General features: G+C 40.5%; 3 protein-coding genes across 4 annotated transcripts in view; 2 read left to right on the top strand and 1 right to left on the bottom strand.

Annotated features, from left to right (window-relative positions):
• Nucleotides 1-2515: 2515 nt before the first annotated feature.
• Nucleotides 2516-9010, top strand: pias4b (protein inhibitor of activated STAT, 4b). 2 transcript variants are annotated; one of them, XM_048258274.1, is made up of 11 exons: nucleotides 2516-2569; nucleotides 2673-2988; nucleotides 3287-3362; nucleotides 3487-3525; nucleotides 4469-4565; nucleotides 5402-5524; nucleotides 6416-6521; nucleotides 6681-6754; nucleotides 7117-7277; nucleotides 8445-8563; nucleotides 8730-9010. In XM_048258274.1, exons 1-11 carry the CDS (start codon nucleotides 2558-2560, stop codon nucleotides 8801-8803), a joined length of 1197 nt encoding a protein of 398 aa, XP_048114231.1. In that variant the 5' UTR covers nucleotides 2516-2557; the 3' UTR covers nucleotides 8804-9010. The 2 variants fall into 2 exon arrangements, with proteins under 2 accessions (XP_048114231.1, XP_048114241.1); XM_048258284.1 differs by having other exon boundaries at nucleotides 2527-2573.
• Nucleotides 9011-9358: 348 nt separating this feature from the next.
• napgb (N-ethylmaleimide-sensitive factor attachment protein, gamma b) lies at nucleotides 9359-16108 on the top strand. Its single transcript, XM_048248339.1, has 12 exons — nucleotides 9359-9662; nucleotides 10273-10340; nucleotides 10609-10693; nucleotides 11185-11202; nucleotides 11300-11330; nucleotides 11764-11873; nucleotides 12266-12332; nucleotides 12479-12549; nucleotides 12774-12852; nucleotides 12988-13067; nucleotides 13191-13320; nucleotides 14316-16108. The coding sequence occupies exons 1-12, from the start codon at nucleotides 9607-9609 to the stop codon at nucleotides 14460-14462; spliced, it is 942 nt and encodes a 313-aa protein (XP_048104296.1). The 5' UTR covers nucleotides 9359-9606; the 3' UTR covers nucleotides 14463-16108.
• Nucleotides 16109-17338: 1230 nt separating this feature from the next.
• The window catches only part of LOC125301414 (piezo-type mechanosensitive ion channel component 2), a 66003-nt gene continuing 61908 nt past the window's right edge, over nucleotides 17339-21433 (bottom strand). Inside the window, exons 51-57 of the mRNA XM_048253825.1 lie at nucleotides 20749-20937; nucleotides 20315-20407; nucleotides 19812-19984; nucleotides 19207-19323; nucleotides 18958-19037; nucleotides 18508-18736; nucleotides 17339-18134 (exon numbers count right to left, since the gene is read on the bottom strand). Coding sequence (XP_048109782.1) covers nucleotides 17882-18134; nucleotides 18508-18736; nucleotides 18958-19037; nucleotides 19207-19323; nucleotides 19812-19984; nucleotides 20315-20407; nucleotides 20749-20937 — 1134 coding nt within the window. The 3' untranslated portion in view covers nucleotides 17339-17881. The remainder of the gene's footprint in view (nucleotides 18135-18507; nucleotides 18737-18957; nucleotides 19038-19206; nucleotides 19324-19811; nucleotides 19985-20314; nucleotides 20408-20748; nucleotides 20938-21433) is intronic.

Raw genomic sequence — 21433 nt, 5'->3', positions numbered from 1 at the left:
CTACTATTCCCTCAAAAATCCATCAAATGAAAGGACACCTGCTCTGTGCACTAGGGGCTTCATTGAATCAATATAATTAGTATCATAATAACAATAAAGATATAGCACAATTCCATTATTGTTTGTTTTCATAGACACGTAGACACATAGACTTCGGAAGTGATCTTATCTTAAAACAATATGTCACTTCAGAGGCAATACAGTGCATGCATGCAATACATGCAGTATTCTTTTTAAGATCAGCAGTTACTCCCTAAGTTACTGGGGAAAGCCAGTAACCTCGCTACGTGGTACACCCCTCTGGAGCACTGCTTTTGTCGTTCGTGGTACACCCCTCTGGAGCACTGCTTTTGTCGTTCGTGGTACACCCCTCTGGAGCACTGCTTTTGTCGTTCGTGCTCTGATTCGTTTCTCATTCTCAATTCCTCCATTTTTGTATTCTTCACTTGGGCATGCTTTGTAAGGTTCATGTAATCCTTATGAATAAATATGATACACATGTGTGCTTAAAGTAAATAAATAAAATGATCATTATTTTATCATTGAAAATAAATAAATACAAAAATCAATCACGTTTTCCTCCCCCCTCTGGAGGAACTGTGATCCAGCTAATTGAGGGGTCAGGGGTCACAGGGTTGCCAGGATTGGGTTAAAATCCTCCAAAGACGGAACTGGTTATGTAATAGCAAAGAGAGGAGGGGTTGTGATCCGGGCCCCCTCTGCGATGGAAAATATGTTATTGTCGGATGGACTGAGGTGTTTGAAGGGTCATAAGGGTTCATGAACGCACAACCCCCTCTTCTTCTTCAACTAACTAACTAAATCAAGAAATACCACTGCACCTCCTCGTAACTCAGGTCAGCTCAATACATCTTAAAGGGAGCAGAAATCACTGCAGAAATCACTGCAGAAATCATAAGTGTCTCTGCGTCTCCGTTTGGAGTTAACAGACCAGGACCTTTGTTCCACAAGGTGCTGCTTCGATAAAAGATATAGCTGTATTTCTTTGAATTCTGTTTCACAAAAATAAATAATTTAGTCATTTTCTTTCACTACCTCATGTCTACAGTTCAAACCAGAATTTTGAGTCCTGCTTCAGAAATGTCCACACCTTCCCACCATCTTCTCTTTTCCTCCATCATCATCTCTCAATCTTTTCTCCTTCCATTGCCCTTGCCCCCCCTTCTCATCTCCTCCTCCATCACCACACCTTCCCCCTCTCTCACAGGACTCTAACGAAGTACTGCGCTGATCGCGCGGCTGCCTTTAAATTAATATATTGATATTGACAAGCCATCTGCTCAGACGCCTGAGTTATAGGAAAGGAGGAGGGCTGCCGATCATGTGACCAGCCCAAGAGCCTCAGGAGAGAGGAACGAGGTGCTTTAAATCCACGCCGAGGCCTGGCCACACTGCTGTTTGTTTGCTGTGGAGAAGCTGCTACACTGTTCAGGCTTCCTGGGTATTCAAATCAACACGCTACTGTGCTGTGTACAATTCCTAAACGTTTTCATTTAACATGAATGCCACTGGTGAATAAAAGTACATACTTGTTGATAATTGCACAGGCACCAGTACCTCAAATACCTGAAGTGGATTTTGAAAAAGCCATACACAATCCCTCAAGTCCTCCAAACCCCATGTACATCCTAAATTATAAAAACCACACAGACTGTTGCCTGCAGTGGATCTATTCAACAGTAAACTGAAAGGTAATGTTTCTATATATGACATTCTATATATGACATTCACTCTATATAAAATATCACATGAGATTTTTTTGACTACACATCCTCTTCTCAGTATAAGTATGGCCTAGTGCTAATTAAAAACATGAGTGACAAAGACCCTTTATTGGAAGTTTTTTTTTATGAGGGGTGAAATATACAGCACAATGTTATGCATATCATATGCATTAGGAATATGGGTCAATGTTCTAATTATCTAGATGTGGGTGAATGGTAGCCAATCAGTGGAGTGCTTTCACAGCCCTCTGGCCACTGCTGACCTCCTGACCCTTATGCTGACCAGTGGGTCAAAGACCACCATAAGAGGTCAACTGGCTCAGGCCACTACACTGACTGGACAGTCATCTCCATGGAAACACCTCTGGTCTGAGAGGCCATGAGAGCCTGTTCTCCTGTTACAGGGTAACAGTGCCCACTGCCGGTGAAACAAATGTACTGCGATTTATATCACACATGATATTTTACATTATGCAGTGATATTGATGAGTCTGATTACTGATTTGATCTACAGGTTACAGCTCTACATGGTGCTTAGAAAGATAGGCTGAAAAGTAGGCCTAATATTAGGCCTATCTGAATTCAATCATATTCAATGTATTGTCTATAACATTACACAATACCACAACACTGCTTTTCAAGTGTGTTTCTGTATTTGCATACGTGATTAAGGCCAACACAAAACGAGGAATTGACCACTACACTTTTAATTCGATTTAATATTGACGGCAAATAGCCTAACGTTAGTTTATTTAATGCGCATGTGACGTTGCACTTGATGGTGTGGTGTCACGCGGATGTTTTGATCGACAATGGATGCGATGGCAAGTAGGACTGAAATACATGAGAATGCATGTCCCCGGTGCATTTCAAATGGGTTTATTTTAAAACTTGAATAATATATCTAACTCTTTCCCTCCCGCATAGAGCATGGTGCAGAGTTTTCGAGTGGTCGACCTCCGTGCCCTTTTCCTCGCCCTAGGCAAGGACAGGAAGGGCTTGAAGAAAGATTTGATTCGTCGTGCCATTCAGCTCATTGAAAATGAAAGCAGCCAAGAGCTGATTACAAAAATATATGATATATACAACTCTCGCCACCAGCCACAAGCTGTTTCAAGCAGCTACTGGAACATTGGCAACAACATCAATACCCTCTCTTCTCGAGAGTCTGATATCAAACTAAAGGCATACCCATTCCATGAAACCTTGGGCACACTCATCGATCTTCAACCTTTAAGGCCTAGTACGGTGACTGTTTTAACACATACTTTCTATTACAAGTATTTTCGTTAAGGGCTTTGTAGTTTTCACTGGATTAATATGAAATACTAGGCTAGTAGACTCAAAGTCTGAGTAAAGTAGGCTACTTACAGACGCGCGTGTAGGACTTGTACTTGTACTTGAATGTAGGCTAGTGCTGACACGTGCTGTTTCGTTGGTCACTCTTCTAGTCGTGGTCAATATATTAGTGAGAGACTTTGTAGGAAGTCGTGGGGTAGAAATTAAGCAAACCCCTTGCTATATTGCCTATTTTCTTTTAGAGAATCTACTGCAGAACTTGCAGCTGCAATTATTTACATTAATTTTAAGTGAAGAGCAACGCAAGCAACTGATCAAGTGAGTTGAAACCCAGATATTTTTTCGGATATATATTTGAGTCTTCCAAGACTACTTTTCAGAGATCTGCCCTACATAGGCCTCTATGAGGCATGCTAATAAATGTGTTTTTCCCCCTCCACAGACTGCGTTCCTCTGGAGGAGAAGTTCAGATAGTGATCAGGTAGGCATTGTATATGACTATTAGAATCTGCTTTTACACATGAAGTTTCAATTTTATCATTCCTAGAATGAAGTTATATTAAGTTAAGTAGTTAAGTAGGCTACTGACAGATCTAGTAGTCCAGTGGTTCTTAAACTTAGTCTGGCGACCCCAAAAAAAAAAAAAAAACAAAAAAAAAAACAATGCGCATCACATCCCCCCTCTCTCCAACTGGCAAAATGTGTTTTTACTATGAAAAATGTTGTCGAGGCAGAAACTGTCTTCTCTCATAGGTAGGCTATGTCAACACCAAAGGCATAAATGTCAATGGCAGCCTTTGACAATCTGATGTATTATTTTCCAAAGGGTAACTAGCACTCATCCAATGTATATCTGGCGCTCCTGTGGCAAAAAAAGCTGCATGGTGTTCTGTCACTGGTAAGCTTGTACAGCTTCTTCAAGCTCATCATGTTAAGAGGCAGAGGTTTGAGTTTGCGTAACATCCACTTTCGAAGGAACATTATGGATTGGAAACAATGTGAATTGGAAGCCTACATCTAGGTCTACTGAATATCCCAGTATTCAAACAGGTTGGTCTACAAACCTTTGTATTGTAAAAATATATTCAATTAATTCATCCAAATCATTTCATGACCCCTCACATATTTTTGGCGACGCCCCTGGGGGCCCTGAACACCAGCTTGAGAACCACTGGTCTAGTCCTTTTTGTGAAGGCATCTTCAGAAATTTCTCAGCTTGAAATCCGTTTTAAAAGGTTTCACTGTAAAATCCTCTAATAATTCTCAAATTTACCATACATTTATCTTTTTTATTTATGTTCTTAATTTTATAACCTGATGGGTGAACTAGAAATTATAATGTGGGATCATGTTTTTTTTTATCATAATTGAAGACTAGGATTAGAGGATTAGGACTTAAATTTGAGGATGTTGTTGTCTGACAGGATCTGCTACACAGAGAGTGTGGGAGTGGAGGATGACCAGTATCCTTCAAACCTTATAATCGCCATGAATCACATCTCCAGCCCGCCAGCCATTAAGGTGGTCTACCAGTAGCTAATTAATTATAATCACACTTTTTTCCCTAGCACAATCCTATATGTGCCTATATGTGCTTGAATTCTTGGCATATACAGTTGGTTTCTTCCAGGACTTGAAATGAGAAAGTGGGTTATCTCCAGGCACAGCCATTAAGAATGACTAAATTACTGTCAGATATATATATATATATATATATATATATATATATATTTAAGACAACATGGTAGCAACCTTTAGACAAGGAGGAGGAGGAGTGAAGAGAGTTATTATTTTGGCTGTTGAGTTTCAGAATGACCCAAATCTACCAGTATTGCTGAGTGCACCTTGGAATTGTTTGATTTCACTTTTCACTAAAATGTATGATCAGTGATGTAAAAGCCTTTGATAGGGAATATCGTAAATACAACAGGCAACATCTAGCATAATGCATGAAAAGGGTATTTTGTTGATGATGGGGCAGCTCAATTATGGCAAACGTAATCATGATTAGTTTGGTCAACACTGAGATTGATTATTTAACATGGGGTTTCAATGTTTTGTAAACACTGTAAACTTCAAAGAAATTAATAGTGAATCTACATATTTAATTCAACTGGAAAACCAAACAAACGTGTATGCAAAAAAAAAACAGTTACCCAAAGGGTGCACTGGATTTATAACTCAAGACAAAATAAGAGCATTTTTGGAAAACAGTATGCAGTAAAGTGATTTTTTAATTATGTTGTTTTCATAATTGTTGAAGTCATAGTTGACAGTGTGGATGGATTAATTGTACTGCCCTAGTTGATGATGCTGTACATTTTTTAAAATGTTTTATTTCTAAATTGCCCTCTCAGATTCAAGTCAGAAAACTAGGAGAGGAACCTATGCGACCCTGTCCTCCCATCAACATCACATCACATCTTGACTTAAACAAAGCCAGTCATGTAGGGTACATACTCTGGTATAATACTTTTAAGGTATGGAATATCTTCTACTCAATCTTTTTTATTTGAATGAATGAATGACAAAATAGATAAATAAACAAATAAAATCATAATTGTGAGCGAATGTTTGTGAGCATGCACAGGGATTTGAGAACAACTTTTAGTAGTTCAGGAACAACTGAGCCACTTTGTTTTTTACTTTGTATTCAGTATTACTTTGTATCCACTATCGCACACAACACCTTTATCCCTTGAAGGTGTGGGTTTTTGAACATTCTAACATAAGATTACGTTCCGCAAACAATTCAAGGTTCTAAAATTCTATGTTGAATTCAATGAACCCAGATATGCCTCATACAGAACACACCTCTATTAGTATGTATTTTAAGCTCATTCTGTTGTCAGCATGACTGTGAACATACTCATGGTGCTGCTCACCTCTCTCAACAGACTGTGATTGATAATCAGCTGTGAGAAGTGTGTGGTCATCTGTAATGGATTATTGATTCAGCCTTGTCTTTAAGCGCACCATCAATAGGTGATTGCAGTGGGTTCCTCATTTAAGATGTACTGTAACACTATAGCAAGTGGCTAGCTGTAAATAACTATGTTGCGGGCCATTGTACACACCTGTGATGAATTGTCTTCTTGAGCACAATCAATTTATTTATGCCTTTTACGTAGGTAGGTGATCGACTCTGATGCTCATGTTATGTTGTTGTTATGTCATGTTATGTTCTGTTATGTTCATAAATGCTCACGCTGAACAACCAAGCACCAGGGCTGAGCAGTGTGATCCCACTCATGCTTGGAGCCTTAGTATAATTGAGCGACCAGTTGTTTGTCTGATCTATTTCCATTTTGCTTCACATCATTTATCAACTGTGTGTGTGGTTTGTTAATATTGCTTGTGTGTGTGTCCAGTCCTACTCCTTTGCTGTGTATCTGGTGAGGGTCTTGAGTGTGGAGGAGCTGGTGGCTCAACTCAGGAAGAGCTCAGTGGAGAGTGTTGAGAGCTGTCGCACTGGCAGTGAGTACCACAGGCTTTATGATGCTGAATAATTGCACACAGGTGGTTGCTTATACTCAGTACAGTGAGTACCACAGGCTTTATGATGCTGAATAATTGCACACAGGTGGTTGCTTGTACTCTATTATGTACACACATATTCTTATGTTTGTATCCTAGTTCGTGAAAAGATGATCACAGGACAGGACAGTGAGGTTGCCACCACTGGCCTACGGGTATCTTTGCTGTGCCCAGTAAGAGTCTTCTCTTAGTAAAATCTTATGAAATAATGATAGTTATGCATAGTGAACACACACTGTCATATCTTAATTAAAAAAGCTAATTGTACTCACAGCTCTGCAAAAAAATAAAATGTTAAAGTTTACACATGGAACAATGTGCAAAGTGTGCATAAAGCTATGCAAAAATATCACTCTGTTGTCAATATTGCAGTATAAAAAAATACTTGATTCAGAAGAATGATGATGCGATACGATATGGCATGGTCCTAGCAGGGAATGCTAGAATGCTGGAAAAGTTAGATAAAAGCAGAATATTTATTTTGGCATGTGCCATCTTTGTGGGTTTCTCACTTCTCTGTTGTGCTCCGTCTCAGCTGGTGAAGACGCGCCTGAGGGTGCCATGCAGGGGCTTTGCCTGTGCCCATCTCCAGTGCTTCGATGCCCTCACCTACCTGGAGCTCAACCGCCAGAAGCCTACCTGGTTGTGCCCTGTGTGTGACAGGCACTCCCCCTTCAGCCATCTTCGCATTGACGGGTACAATGACAGTTAAAGACTTGGGGTTCACATTGTTAAGTGTGCTGGAGTTATCAGTGGCATGGGCACAGGTTTTGAAATCAAGGGTGGCACTTTACCCCCCTTAAATTATTGGACCTTATTTGAATCCGTAACATGCGCTACATATAAGTATAAAGTATATATACTCTTTTGATCCCGTGAGGGAAATTTGGTCTCTGCATTTATCCCAATCTGTGAATTAGTGAAACACACTCAGCACACAGTGTACACACAGTGAAGTGAAGCACACACTAATCCCGGCGCAGTGAGCTGCCTGCATCAACAGCGGCGCTCGGGGAGCAGTGAGGGGTTAGGTGCCTTGCTCAAGGGCACTTCAGCCGGGCTTTATACAATGAGAGACAGAGGAGTATGGTTAAGTGCTGTTGAACTCAACCAATGGCTGCACAGAGGGCGCCAGTATTAAATGACACGGACAGACATGTTATCTTATTTGGAATTGAGTAAATAACTGCATTTAAAACATTAGTTTACAAGAAAGATGTGTTTGACATGCCTCTGAAAAGATTTTGTAAGAGTTGTATGTTACAGTTTAAGTTTAATTTCACTGCTGATTATACCCCTTGGTAGGGATTTGGGGGAAATATCTCATTGTTTTTTTTTTTTTTTCTGACCAATATTGTGATTTGATTTGTGATATAATTTTTGAAGGTCAAGATTCAGTTCACTTTAAGTAAGGGGACTTCTGATTAGTGAGCATACCTAGTGCATAAGAAGCACAGGACTCCTGTTGCTTCACTCAAAGATGTGACTAGATGGGTCAGTTGTGAGCGGCACATTTAATTGTGACTAATTGCATTAGCTCAAATTGAAAATCTCTTTAGAGAATCAGTCTGGTAAAGGATGTCCACCTTTACTATAAAAATTAGTTTAAATATTTTTTTTGCTATGTAGCTACTGATTCATTAGCCTAGAAATCTAGACGCACCCTAGCGGCAGCAAATTACATTTTAATCTGGGTCTGGCTCGTCAGGCTACTGATTCATTGGAGTAAATGGGGAATTGGTATACTGAAGTGACAAGACGGGAGGTTCTCCTAGAATGTGATGCTGATATTTCCTTCACACATGATCAGCTGCCTGTCTGTGAAATCAGTGTCCACACAGACACTCTTTTTTTGTCATGCAGCTTGCTGTCATCAATCCTGGTGACTGCGGAGGAGTCCGTTGAGGAGATTGAGTTCTTGGAGGACGGTTCTTGGTGCTCTGGGAAAGATCAACATGGCAATGCACACAGAACCGACCTTAGTAAGGTTTTGTTATGTAAACTCAACTTAGAGTTTTTCTACTATATTTGCCTGTCTTCTTTGGGCCACACAACAGATTTGACTCATTTAATACTTAATAGTGGTTGTAGTGAGTTGTTATTAATGAAACTCAAAGCTTTAGATAATGTTTTATTGTTCTACTACAGGTGTGTCTTCATTGGCTAGCTTTCCTGAAGGAGAAGTTATAGACCTGACACAGGATTCAGATGAAGAATTCTGATATATTTAATTTTTCTGAGAAACATGTGGTGGCTAGACAGACATTTCTGTGTTTTGTGCTTGTTTTCTTTTACGTGTGTATGTTTACAGTAGGCCTACACATGAGCTGGTCCGTTATTGTATGAAATTGCTCAAATTCACTCTAGCCGTTATCAATGACTGTTATGTTACACCAAACCGGTGAATAAAGATTATATATTTTAATGTAGGCTACTTGTGAGATGAATGCTTATTTGTCAGTGGGAGTAGAGATGACTGTGTAGTTAAGCATAACTAACCATGTCAAGTGAATCTGATTTATTTGGGAATGTTTTTACATTTCTGTAGGCCTACTAAATGGCTGCATTAGAATAAAATTGTCAACAGAGGACCCCGTCAGCAGCACAGCTGTTCTCGGGAGTGTGTTTGCCGCTTCTGGATAGGCCAAATGCTGAGGTTGAAGTTCACAGCTCAATAATGTCTGTCAGTGAAACAATAAGTCACTTTATGATATCCCCCCAAACAGGCCACAGACGCTTTCTTGCGATAGTGTAATTATTTGAAAACGACGTAAGCCTAGGCCTACAACCTATGTTTACGTGCATTCAATAGCCTGAGTTGTTATGTAACACATAGGGCGCCAGAGCAGGTGCCTATGAGCCATTGTAGCATCCCATTCGGGCTACGTAGTAGCAGTGTGACGTTGAGGTCTTAGAGAGGATAATCTACGTGCCGTCTAGCCTACTCTACGGTATTCAGTTTATTATTGCTGTTCGCACCTCCTTAGCCATACGACCCGATATTACCAGTGGCTGTCATCCGAATATGGCTGCACAAAAAATCAACGAAGCCCATGAGCACATCGCTAAAGCAGAGAAATGGTGAGTCAAATCAGTGCATCACTCGAATGTTATTCGTCCTGTTACAACGTAGCCGATGTCCGTTAGCCGACGCAAAGCTAGCTCATTCAAGGGTCATTGCACGCTTAAAGGAACTGTCATCAGAACAGAGCAAATTTCCTTTTCTAACTTAGTCTCGTATCAGGTGCGTCCACATCGAAAAATGATTTCGCAGACTTAAATTGGGTGATTGCATTGAGTCTATTTCAGGGTAGCCTATAATGAAGGGCTAATTGCAGCAGAAGAGATGTCAGGCTGACTGTGAGGCTACTGCATCTGACTGAGGCATAAGCTACGTCGATGATTTTGTGAAGCAGACAGTGGCAAAGCTACTTTGGGGTCCGCTATATTTTGTTATCCTCGAATCGGAGGACTGCTTCAGTTAGTCTAATTCTGTTACTGTTCCAAACCCCTTATCACCTTTTAACGTTAGGTCTGAGTAGTTCACAATATTATGAATGCAATATCATACCAATGGTGAAACACCATTTTTATGAGGAACATGCATTAGGCTATTTATTCTGCATGGAAACTTTGAATGATGGATCACATTCAAAAAAGAAGCTTTTAAACATCAATGTTACCTTTGCAGCCTGAAGACAAGCATGACCAAATGGAAGCCAGACTTTGATAGTGCTGCCACAGAATATTCAAAAGCAGGTATGCAAAATGTTTCCAGCAATATCCTTATACTCATTTCAAAGCTGACTTGTGTTTAAAGGTATGCAGTACTTTTAAGCCTTTAAAATGAGTCACACCTTGACCCCTGACAACTTGGGTGACTGCATAAGCCTGGGATATCTTATATGGCTTACCAATTGTGTTTACAATATGATTGCAGCAGCCTTTGCTGTGTGTTTAAATTTGGTCACCTTATGAGATGGTGGTAGTTGTCTCTTACCTATTTCCCTCATGTTGCCTCCCACAGCTGTGGCTTTCAAACATGCAAAACAGTTTGATCAAGCCAAGGAGGCATATCTGAAGGAGGCAGAGTACCACACAGAAAACAAAGCGTATCCTTTTTTTTGTGCAGACAGAAACCCTTGGGGCATCTGCCAAGACTGATATGAGTGCATGGTCAACTTCTCATCAACAAACAATTTACACTTGGGTGAAGTATCAGATTGTGGTTGCTTATAACTGACCATGTGCTTCGTTGTTCCTTGGATGAGTTGCATTTGCAGTTCACAGACTGTCCCATTTTAAACAGGTTTTCCTCTGTTGTAACGTGCAGCTGACATCAAAGGGATTTCCAGGGCACATACATAATGATGAAAGATGTCCACATGATCTATGTTGGTGTTTGTCACTTTGGACAAAAACATCTGAGAAAAAGTACATGTGAGAACATGCATTTATACTGATTTGTGTGCTACTGAGACTTCACCAATTTGTATAATGAAGGGTTCACACATTGAGATTATTAGACTATGTCAGGATATTCTATTTTTAGAACATTTTCATCTAAACTCCACCGTTATTTGCACTTGACCAAGTTTCACAGGCTTTTTCACGCCGCCAAGTAAGTTAGGGGTTTTAAAATATCTAAAATAATATTTTAGATTAGAGGAAAATAAACATTTAATGTTTATTGTAAAACAATGTTTTATCCCTTATAGAGCATATGAACAAGCAGGCATGATGCTAAAGGTATGTTGCACATTGAAATAGTTATCATCATTCTTAAAATCAAGTCAGTGTTTTGATGATATTGGTATTATAACCCTGTTCTCCTGGTGGGGGGCAGAATGCACTGTAATGCAATCGCCTCATCCGTGTGTGTGTGTGTGTGTCTGTCTGTCTGTCTGTCTGTCTGTCTGTGTTTCTGTCCGTCTTTCTCTGTGTGTGAGAGTGTGTCCATTCACAGAACTTAAACACTGCTGGTCTGGTTTTTTCTTCATTTTCAAACAAAGTGTTCAGCATGATTATGACTCAATGCTGTCTCTATGTCTTCCATGACATTACATTTAGAAAACTCCACACTTTTTGTTGTTTTGTCTGGTCAGTCCTGCTTGTGTAAGTGTAAGCCATACCTGCCGCCAAGACGGTTATGAAATGACTGTGGCCTGTTTGCTGTATGCAGGATATGAAGCGCATGCCAGAGGCCATCCAGCTCATAGAGAAAGCCTGCGTCATGTACGTGGAGAATGGCACTGCTGGGACCGCTGGCATTGCACTGGACAGAGCGGGAAAGTAAGTGCTTTTTGCACATGTAACCGAGGTCATAATTAGTCCGCCGCTCACGGCCCTCGAACCCGCTACCTCAACACACTCCGGCATGGGAGTCGAACGCTCTAACCACTGAGCTAAAAGCCCAGGCTTCCAACTCAGCAGTTAGAAGCGTTCTTAAGGTTAGGGGTGTGAGGATTTACACGGGCAACTAGCATGCTAGCTCAGTTCGCCTCTATTACACACAGTTAGGCTCAAATGTAAGCAGGCACCAGATTCTTTTAAACTCAACCCCTGCTCAGTTGCCCTAAATGGTCTTTGTTCATGGCTGTATTTAAGTGAGAAGACGGACAGCTAATCTGGCAAATGCTGTCAGCATATATCCAAACTGGTTTGTGATCTGTGTTTTTGCTCAGACTCATGGAACCAATGGATCTGGAGAAGGCTGTGGATCTTTATCAGAAAGCTGCATATGTGTTTGAGGTACAGAAAAAGAAACTCAATTGTGAATGGATAGCAGTTATGCAGTTAAGGCAGACATTGTTTGTTCCTTGGTTGCATTCTATTATTTGTGTGTGTTTTGTGCGTGCGTGCGTGCGTGTGTCTGTCCCGTCCATGTGTGTGTATAGACTGAAGATCGATTGACACAGGCTGCAGAGATGCTGGGGAAAGCTTCAAGGCTGCTGGTCCGCCTTCGCAAGTAAGCTCTACGTTGAAGGGATGTAGTATGATGCCTTACAAATGCTAGGGAGAACAGCTAAAAACCCTGAGGTTGTTCACCTTTAAATCAATGGCAAAAACAAGGAATTGTTTTTATTCCTTGTTTTTATTATTGATCTAAAGATCAATTAATTGTCATTGGGCATTGAAATGTACTGTACACAGAACAAGGTCCATAGCTGTCTTTCTTTTCTCTCCATGTAGGCTTGATGATGCAGCCGCCTCCCTCCAGAAAGAGAAGACCATGTACAAAGACTTAGAAAATTACCCCACATGTTTCAAGGTACTGATTTGACCATAGTCTTAGAGGCCCAGTATTTGAACTTTCCAATGTTTCTCGCTACATGTATGTATATGAACCCTTACATACCCTACACCCTTATTTTCTGTTTTTGTGTTGCTCCTTTTGTCTTTCTAGAAAACAACTGCACAGGTGTTGATTCATCTTCACAGAGGAGACTTTGTGGCCGCTGACAAGTGCGTCAGAGAAAGCTACAGGTATGTCCGTTTGTCGGCCAAGCAACTCAATCTCCACTGATTTACAAACGTCAGCAACACAAAACGTTCAGCTTGTTGTCTTGTTGTCATGTTTGAATTATTTTTGCCACTGCCCTCCTGTAGTTTCCCAGGGTACAACAACAGTGAGGACTGTGTAGCCATGGAGACCCTTCTACAGGGATATGACGAGCAAGATGAAGACCAGGTGCACCGTGTGTGCAACAGCCCTCTGCTCAAGTACATGGATAACGACGTGAGTGCATGGGGAATGCTGTTAGTTAGTTATCATTAGGGGTAGACAGTTGATATGATGTTTGCAATATTTGGGCCATTATATGACATTCTTGCAATGTTTTTCCTTTTGTGATATGTATTGTATTGTATTGTAGCATGTATTGTATAGCAAGTATTGTGATGCAGTTTATATGTTGCACTATAATTGTGGACGTCAGATCCATGCAGTGTTATCAGAGCACAGGTATGTACTAATATGAAATTATAATCATCATATTAGATAAATGAATATTGGTGTTCTTGGTGACACTGTATCTGCATATCATGATGTTCATTTAATTTATCCCCTGATGTAGTTATCACTATCTGCAAAGAAAATGTGTCTAGTGTATGTGAATTTGCATTGTGGAGGCAACCAGAGTAGGAGGTAACCAGATTTAGTGAATGAATGACATATTACTGGGTACTTTCAGCGTCTGCAAAGGCACAGAATGTGGTGGTGACAGTCCTATGATGAACAAGCCAGTTGATGACTTCATTTATGTATTTGTCATAATGCTAATCTGTTAGTGTTGGTCTGCTTTGGTAGAGTAGCAGGGTTAGTATAGCCTGCAGAGCTACTCAGACTAAATAAACACCATCAGGTCACAAAGCTAACCTGCATTCGTCTGTTCTGTAATGTTATGACGCATAGCAGCCATCATAAGAGACTGCCCTCATTAAGTCAAAGGCCTTTTTATACCTCATTTTATATACTAAAAGATCATTCAGATCAGTTTCTTAAAATGGAATTTTGAACTAATGTGTAACAGTGCCTAAAGGCTGATGTCCTATTGGAATTACCAATATTATGACCAATAGGTATTTGACAGTCAGGGAACAGCAGCACTAGACTTGCAGCCCCTAGGCTTGTCTGAAAGCAGACATCTATGTGACTATGTTAGTTGTAAGCAGGCTGAGATGTAACCTTTCCCTTCTGGTTCTCATGTGTGTGATTGCTGTGTGTCGCTGCAGTATGCCAAGCTGGCCATCAGTCTAAGGGTACCTGGAGGAGGCGGTAGCAAGAAGAAGAAGACCCCTGCAGCACCACAGGGGGGCGCCGGAGGACCAGCTGCTGCAGCAGCAGACGATGATGACTATGAAGAAGGAGGCCTGTGTTAGCTATGGGATGCAACAAGTGTGTGTGTGTGTGTGTGTGTGTGTGCGTGTGTGCGCCTGCCTGTCTGTTCATGTGTGTTCAGTTTTATCCTGCATTTCTGTAATTCCATTATCAGCTACCGAAGAGTCACCCTCTCACCTATCAATCCTCTTTAACCAGGAGGAACGTGAAAAGGGACAAATTAATTATACAAGACAGCACTATGAACTCCTACACTGCTAGATGTTTAAGCCTCAAGAGTATTTGTTAAGAGGTACAGCAGGTTTTGCTGAAATCAGTGTGTGTGTTTGTGTGTGTGTCAATTATGTACGTTACATTTCAGTCGTGTGTAGCAATACATTTATTTTTTATCAGGAAAAAAAAAGTGCAATCAGTCATACGTTGTGTTGTATCAGAATTGTAATTGTGTTATTTATTTAAGCTGTGCTAATTGTATTTGGATTTACCTAAAGTGATATTTATTTTAACTAAATTGTTATGTATGAAAGATATGGTTACAATCCCAAATGTAGTCCAGATTAATGATCTATTTCAGTGTAGTGTCACAGAGTAGATGTATATACACAATGTAGTATCACAAAAGATTAAGTGAATTACAATATTGTCAATGACTGCCACCTGTATATTACCTGACCAGGTCTTTAGTAAGCATATCATGTGTTTGATTGTGGCACAGGGTGCGCGATCACAAACAGCTGTCGGTCGCAAGAGCTGTAGACGGTGGTGACATTTGTCTACCTCAGGAAATCTCTGTATGTGTCATGGGTGCCCCCTTGTGACTAAGAGCTTGGTGGCAGGACTATATCAGTGCTGTCACAATGCTCTGTCCAACATGTTATTATATTATTCTATGAAGAGGAAAAAAAGGACCACAAGCCTAGACTCCAGCAGTGATGCTGCTTGTTTGCCAGGGAGAGAGCTGTATTACTTAATCCAAATACCTTACCAGTGTTTTTGCAGAGATCAGTGATGATGACACATTGTGTGTGTTTACTGTGTCTCTGTGCTGTCCAACTGGTTCATGAACCTCTCCATGCCAATCCTCTCTCCTGCGTAGTGGATACTCTGCTAATTGCCCGTGTGGACGGGAGTGGACAGACCTTGCTTGGGTGTTTATGCAGGAGAAGATCCAGTGGTGGTCCTAATGTGCTGATATATTTTTAATGTGGTCCAGAGCCCTGACTCCTCTAGGCTTCATCATTAATGTATGTGTGTGTTCTGCTCTTGTGATGCTGCCTCACGTCTCCAGTTTTTGATGTAGAAGTGCATTAGTCAAGAGTGCTATCTATCAGACCAGTGACTATTTGACCAAATGTTTGCAGCAGTGAGTGACATGAACAGTGATGTGTGGAAGGTCTTGGAGATGTTCTGTTGTTTGGTATTTCAAACAACATGTGTAATATATGCAACCCAGGGTTTTCTTCATTCCAAGTGACATAGTAGCCTATATCAGATTAAACTTGACATTTTAACTGTGGAAAATGGAAAACTGAGGATAAGGTTGGGGTTTAATGATAGCATTCACATTCATGACTAAAGGTTTAAATATTACTGTTGGTCAATTATCTCTCCGGCTGGTAAGCAGGTGGTCAAATAGCAACTGCCACGTGTAACATACTAAGACATGTAAATAAAATGTAAAACCCAATTCTTGGTCTGGTATGCTCTGTTTATGTATCGGTTAATGTTTTGACAGATATAGTTTGTTAATTTTACAACATTGCATACAGTCAAGTTCAGAGAGAGAAAGTAATGATGAGAATGCTTCCCTGAGAATTTGGGAAGATCACATTACAACACAACTGCCAATGAACAATCCCACTTCAAATGAAGACACTAGCCATACAAAAAGGACTGTTTTTATTTGTAGATGTTGCTCCAGGGTTACATCATGCGGCTGTCCAAAAAAATCTCTAGGAGTGAAGGATGAATTGTAGAATTAGAAAAAAGGTCTGAGAGATAAAATGTAATGGCAAACGAGTCAGCACATGCAATGCTACAGCTGGTACAGGAAGATGGGTTCAACTTTACTCCATTTGTTTTCCTCTCTAAGCCCTTCTACACAGTCCCTGCATGTAGTGAGAAAGGGCTTAAGTCAAAAATCATGCTTTTGCTAATGCGTACATGGATCTGCTTTGTTTGGAACATCATTTTTTACCTTCTCTATCCTTGTTTTTCTACTCTTAACTCTTAATAGTTGATGGTTATAAGTGGGAATAAACATACCATCATGTCATATTTGCAAACTTAATTGTGACCATTAACTTGGGTTCTCCCGGGTCACAGCTGGTAAAATGTCCAGCGTATTCTACCAGTCTTTCACTGCTTCAAAGCCAGCTGCCTCCTTTGCACTTCAGTATGTCCACCCCGGGTTCCTCCATGTGTGCTCATGTGCTCACCTCATTGTCCATAGATTGCAGTTATCCCAAATACATCATAATGACACAAGTAGACACAATAAAAGGTACTGTACCCTCATATTTACCATACCAAATATTTAACTTTACAATTAAACTTTGGTAATTATTATATTCATCACAGAGATTTCTACATCCACATAAAAGCCTCAGTCAAACAACACTAGTACCTGTAAACAAAAAGGTGAGCATATAGAGGTACAGCATTTTCTGCACTGTGTCATGAGACTGCTGACACATGAAAAAACATTTCTAGTCATGTTTACATTCACATGAGAAGCATCATATGGAAATGATATGTGACTGTGTTGTTGTGTTTTTTCCTGAGAAATATTGTAACTAATTAATGCGTCGTCAAGTTTTTTTTTTCAATCGTACAAACAAAATAAGGCAAGATCATATTTTTTTATATATATATATATATATATATATATATATATATATATATATATATATATATATTTTTTTTTTTTTTTATATATTGTATTATTTAGAGGAGGCTACCCTCATAGCCATTCTTTCAGCATGTTCTGTTCATATTCCAGGATTCAGGAGAAATGGGGGAATAAATAAATTTCTTTGGAAAAGTACGTCTGTATTTATCCATATTGGGCTAATGCGCCACCAGCTTAAAATGGTCCAAGCATGTCCAACAAGCATACATCAGGTCAGTGCGACGGACCTATGGTATGGGGGAGCAGACTGCAGTCTGTTTCCGATCCTGGAGAAAGCCCTTCAAAGCCCAGCAGCTGGAAGAGATGATCTACCATGCTGGGGTAATGCTGTGCACTGTAAACACATCAACTTGTTTTGTGGCACAAACCAAGGAGGAATCTGTACCCTAACACCCACTTCTACCCCACAATCATACACTGACATGCATTTATGAACATCAATGTCAATACTTGCTCCTCCACCTTGTGCTTGTTTCTGTGCTTTCTCTTATCATTGTTTATAAAAAAACAACTGGCCCCTGCGCTGAGCCTTGTTGCACTATCAGACCCTCATTGGGTCTTCTCCCTGGTCCACTTGATCATGGTCTCTGGGGAGCGGTAGAGGAAGATGAGCTTGGCGTAGAGGTCCTCCTCCAGGTCCAGCTCGCCAGTCTCACGCACCAGGAAGATGTCAGTGCACAACTTGAGGATGCGGTCCACGTTGGGCAGCTCCTCGAACATAATCGTGTGGTGGATGCCGCTGAAGAACTCGCGCACAAACTTCCCAATGACGAGCACCACAGAGGCATACAAGCCCATGATCCTGAACGAGTGAGAGGAGAAGGAGATTGTGGTCATGTGAAAGAACAGACTCTGCACACAGAGGCTGATGCTTAAGAGATGTACACAGTAATCCCTGTTTAAAAGGCGTCACCAAATGGCTGGGACATGACATACGATACATCTGCAAACATTGGTTTAAAATCCTACAGGTAGGAAGGTCATCATGGACTTATTGTTGACCATAGACTGTCATGATACAAAAACATGATGAGGGTTTGTCAGTATAAATGTAATGATTTGAACGTTGATGTATAGGTGCAAGTATGTGACAGCAGAAGACTGGAGAAAATGGAGGTCAAATGAATTACAAAGTGGAAAAACTACAAGTCAAATGTCATGTTCATCTGACTTACCCATATCCAGCCAGAAAGCCCAAGCTAGGTGGGCTAACCTTGTCACTAAAGACATACAGCTCCAGTCCTGATTTATTCGGCTTCATGAAGGTGGACTTGAGCTCACCCGCCCTTGTCTGGTTGACGATCCACCACTCTTGGATCACTTCCGTTTCATTTGCTGATTTGGTGTTGATTGATGTTGATTCAGGCCTGCCCAGATTCAGTGTGATGTTCATGTATTTTTCATCTGTTCAAAAGACACACATGATAATGGAAAGGAGGATGGCAGTGGAGTGTGAGTGGAGATAGATGTGGATAAATAAACAGGAGGCACAAAATTGCAAGAGAAACTAAAGACACAAAATATATTACAGACTGTTAATATAACTTTTTGTCATAAATGCAGAGTAACTTAGTGGGAATAATATAAAGAGGATGTGATATACAGACTGAGGTACACAGACTTACCCTTATAAAACTGCACGATAGGTTTGGCACTTGAATCACTTGGAGCTCTCATATATTGTGGGAAAATATGTGGGAGTATCCTAGAGACAAACAACAACGTACACAGAATCATTATTTACACACATCAAGAATTTTCTTAAGCAATGCCGTGAACAAACAGTTCAGTCCAGTTTAAAGTGAATATCCTTTTTGAGAAAAACAATGAAGATTGTTGTAAAGAAAGGAAATCACGGCAGCCATGACGCTTACACTGAGTCCTTGCGTGTGCCATTCAGCAGCTGGACCAGCTCTATCCTGGTCTTATTGTCCAGGTTTGTCACATATTTCCCACTGGATACCTCAGCCTTGGCCCCTAACTCAAGGTCCCTGGTTGAAACGGAACAAAACACTTAATGAATACAACCATCCCATTTAGTTATATTCATCATGTTTCCCCCCCCCGCAAACTTATACTTCACCAATCTACAACAGACTTGGTTGTTATGGTTGTAGCCTTAAATGGTTCAAAATGCATTACTACCACATTCATCAAACAGGGGGCACTGCAACTGACACATTTCAAATGTCAAGAACCACTTAAAGGGCAACTCCAGTCCTTTGGAGTACTTTTGAGTAAGATTGGAATATGCACTTAATACGAAATAGCATGAAGCGATAGCCTTGGGGGCCAGCATGCTAAATGTGTTCAAAATGTTGAAATTGGGTGTAATTGGCTAATTCAACTGCCAATACATACCTGTGTTGATGGCCAACCTTCATGAACCTTCACCTTCATTGCCCTATCAATTGTGTCTGAGATACAAAACCAGTCCGTTGAGCCCATACTGTTTCTCATGTGTCGGATTAGGGCTTACCTTTGCACAGACCAGTCTATGGTGATGGTAAACTCATCTTCAGTCTTCCCCAAGACCTGGATGAGGGTCTTTCTGCTGGGAGGGCTGATAGTCCACAGGGAGTTAGAGCTGCCCTCCAGCTCAGCTATGGTCAAGTCCTCAAACGTGTAGGACTCTAGAAACGGCATAACATCCTGACGGGCAGATAGACAACAGCAGACAGATTTGTGAACAGGTGCCTACGTCCTTGCTCATTGTAAAGCTCTCTGAGACAATGTTAGTGTTAATCAATAAAGTATCTATCTATCTATCTATCTATCTATCTATCTATCTATCTATCTATCTATCTATCCATCTATCGGGGTACTATGTAAACGACCAAAGATTGGAAGTTGAATTGAAATTGAAGGTGGTGACTGGCTATGTTTGTGATAAGTCAGTAATGCAACTCAAAGATGAATACAGCTGATACAATGAACAAATCACAGCCATCAATTAAGGCCTTGTGTCTAGTGGCTTCTTACTGTATCGGACCCATATATCTTCAGAAAGGTGTTAAACTCATCCTCAGATATCTCCCTCAGATGATTCTGCTGGGCACTCATGGTGAATATATGCTGTAGCACACAACCATATCCAAGAAAAGAAAAGAGAAAAGATGGTATTAGAAGAAGAAACTAATAACAATAATAATATGAATTTAATATAATCTCTGATTTTCATGTTGTGAACAAAATCCTAATTCCTAAATGCCTTTTCAAAAAATGACCAAAGCCTTCAGATATTTAGATAGAATGATATAATGACACAAAAGCACTGACCATTTAGGCTATTTTATTCCCTCAATAGTAACAAAAGAAATATGTGTCCTGATGTGTCAGGAAATAAAACAGACAAATCAATTAAAACCTTAAGGTATTTCAATAAACACAAAAACATAGTTGATATCACATAGCACCTCAAATCCTCCCAGCTGGAGCTTGAGGGACACATCCAGGGGTCGGTTGACCACGCCGGCCACAGACTTGACCAGGGACATGAAGAGCAGTGGGAACCAGACGATGCAGATGAGCAGCATGACGATCATGCCCCCCATCCCGTACTTCACCACCTTCTTCTTCTTCTGGCCCCGTGGCTGAGGGTAACGCTGCAGAACACACACACACACACATACACACAATTACAAACATACACACACACAAATTACAAACATACACATACACACACAATTACAAACATACATTCAAACACACACACCCACACACACAATTACAAACATACACACACACACACACACACACACACACACACACACACACAATTACAAACATACATACAAACACACACACCCACACACACAATTACAAACATACATACACACACACACACACACACACACACACACACACACACACACACAAATTACAAACATACACATACACACACAATTACAAACATACATTCAAACACACACACCCACACACACAATTACAAACATACACACACACACACACAAACACACACACCCACACACACAATTACAAACACACACACACACACACACACACAAATTACAAACATACACATACACACACAATTACAAACATACATTCAAACACACACACCCACACACACAATTACAA

This window comes from Alosa alosa, chromosome 1 (genome assembly GCF_017589495.1).
Source record: "Alosa alosa isolate M-15738 ecotype Scorff River chromosome 1, AALO_Geno_1.1, whole genome shotgun sequence".
Taxonomy (NCBI): domain Eukaryota; kingdom Metazoa; phylum Chordata; class Actinopteri; order Clupeiformes; family Clupeidae; genus Alosa; species Alosa alosa.
Note: the sequence above shows the minus strand (reverse complement) of the source record. Positions and strands in the feature narration are given on the sequence as shown.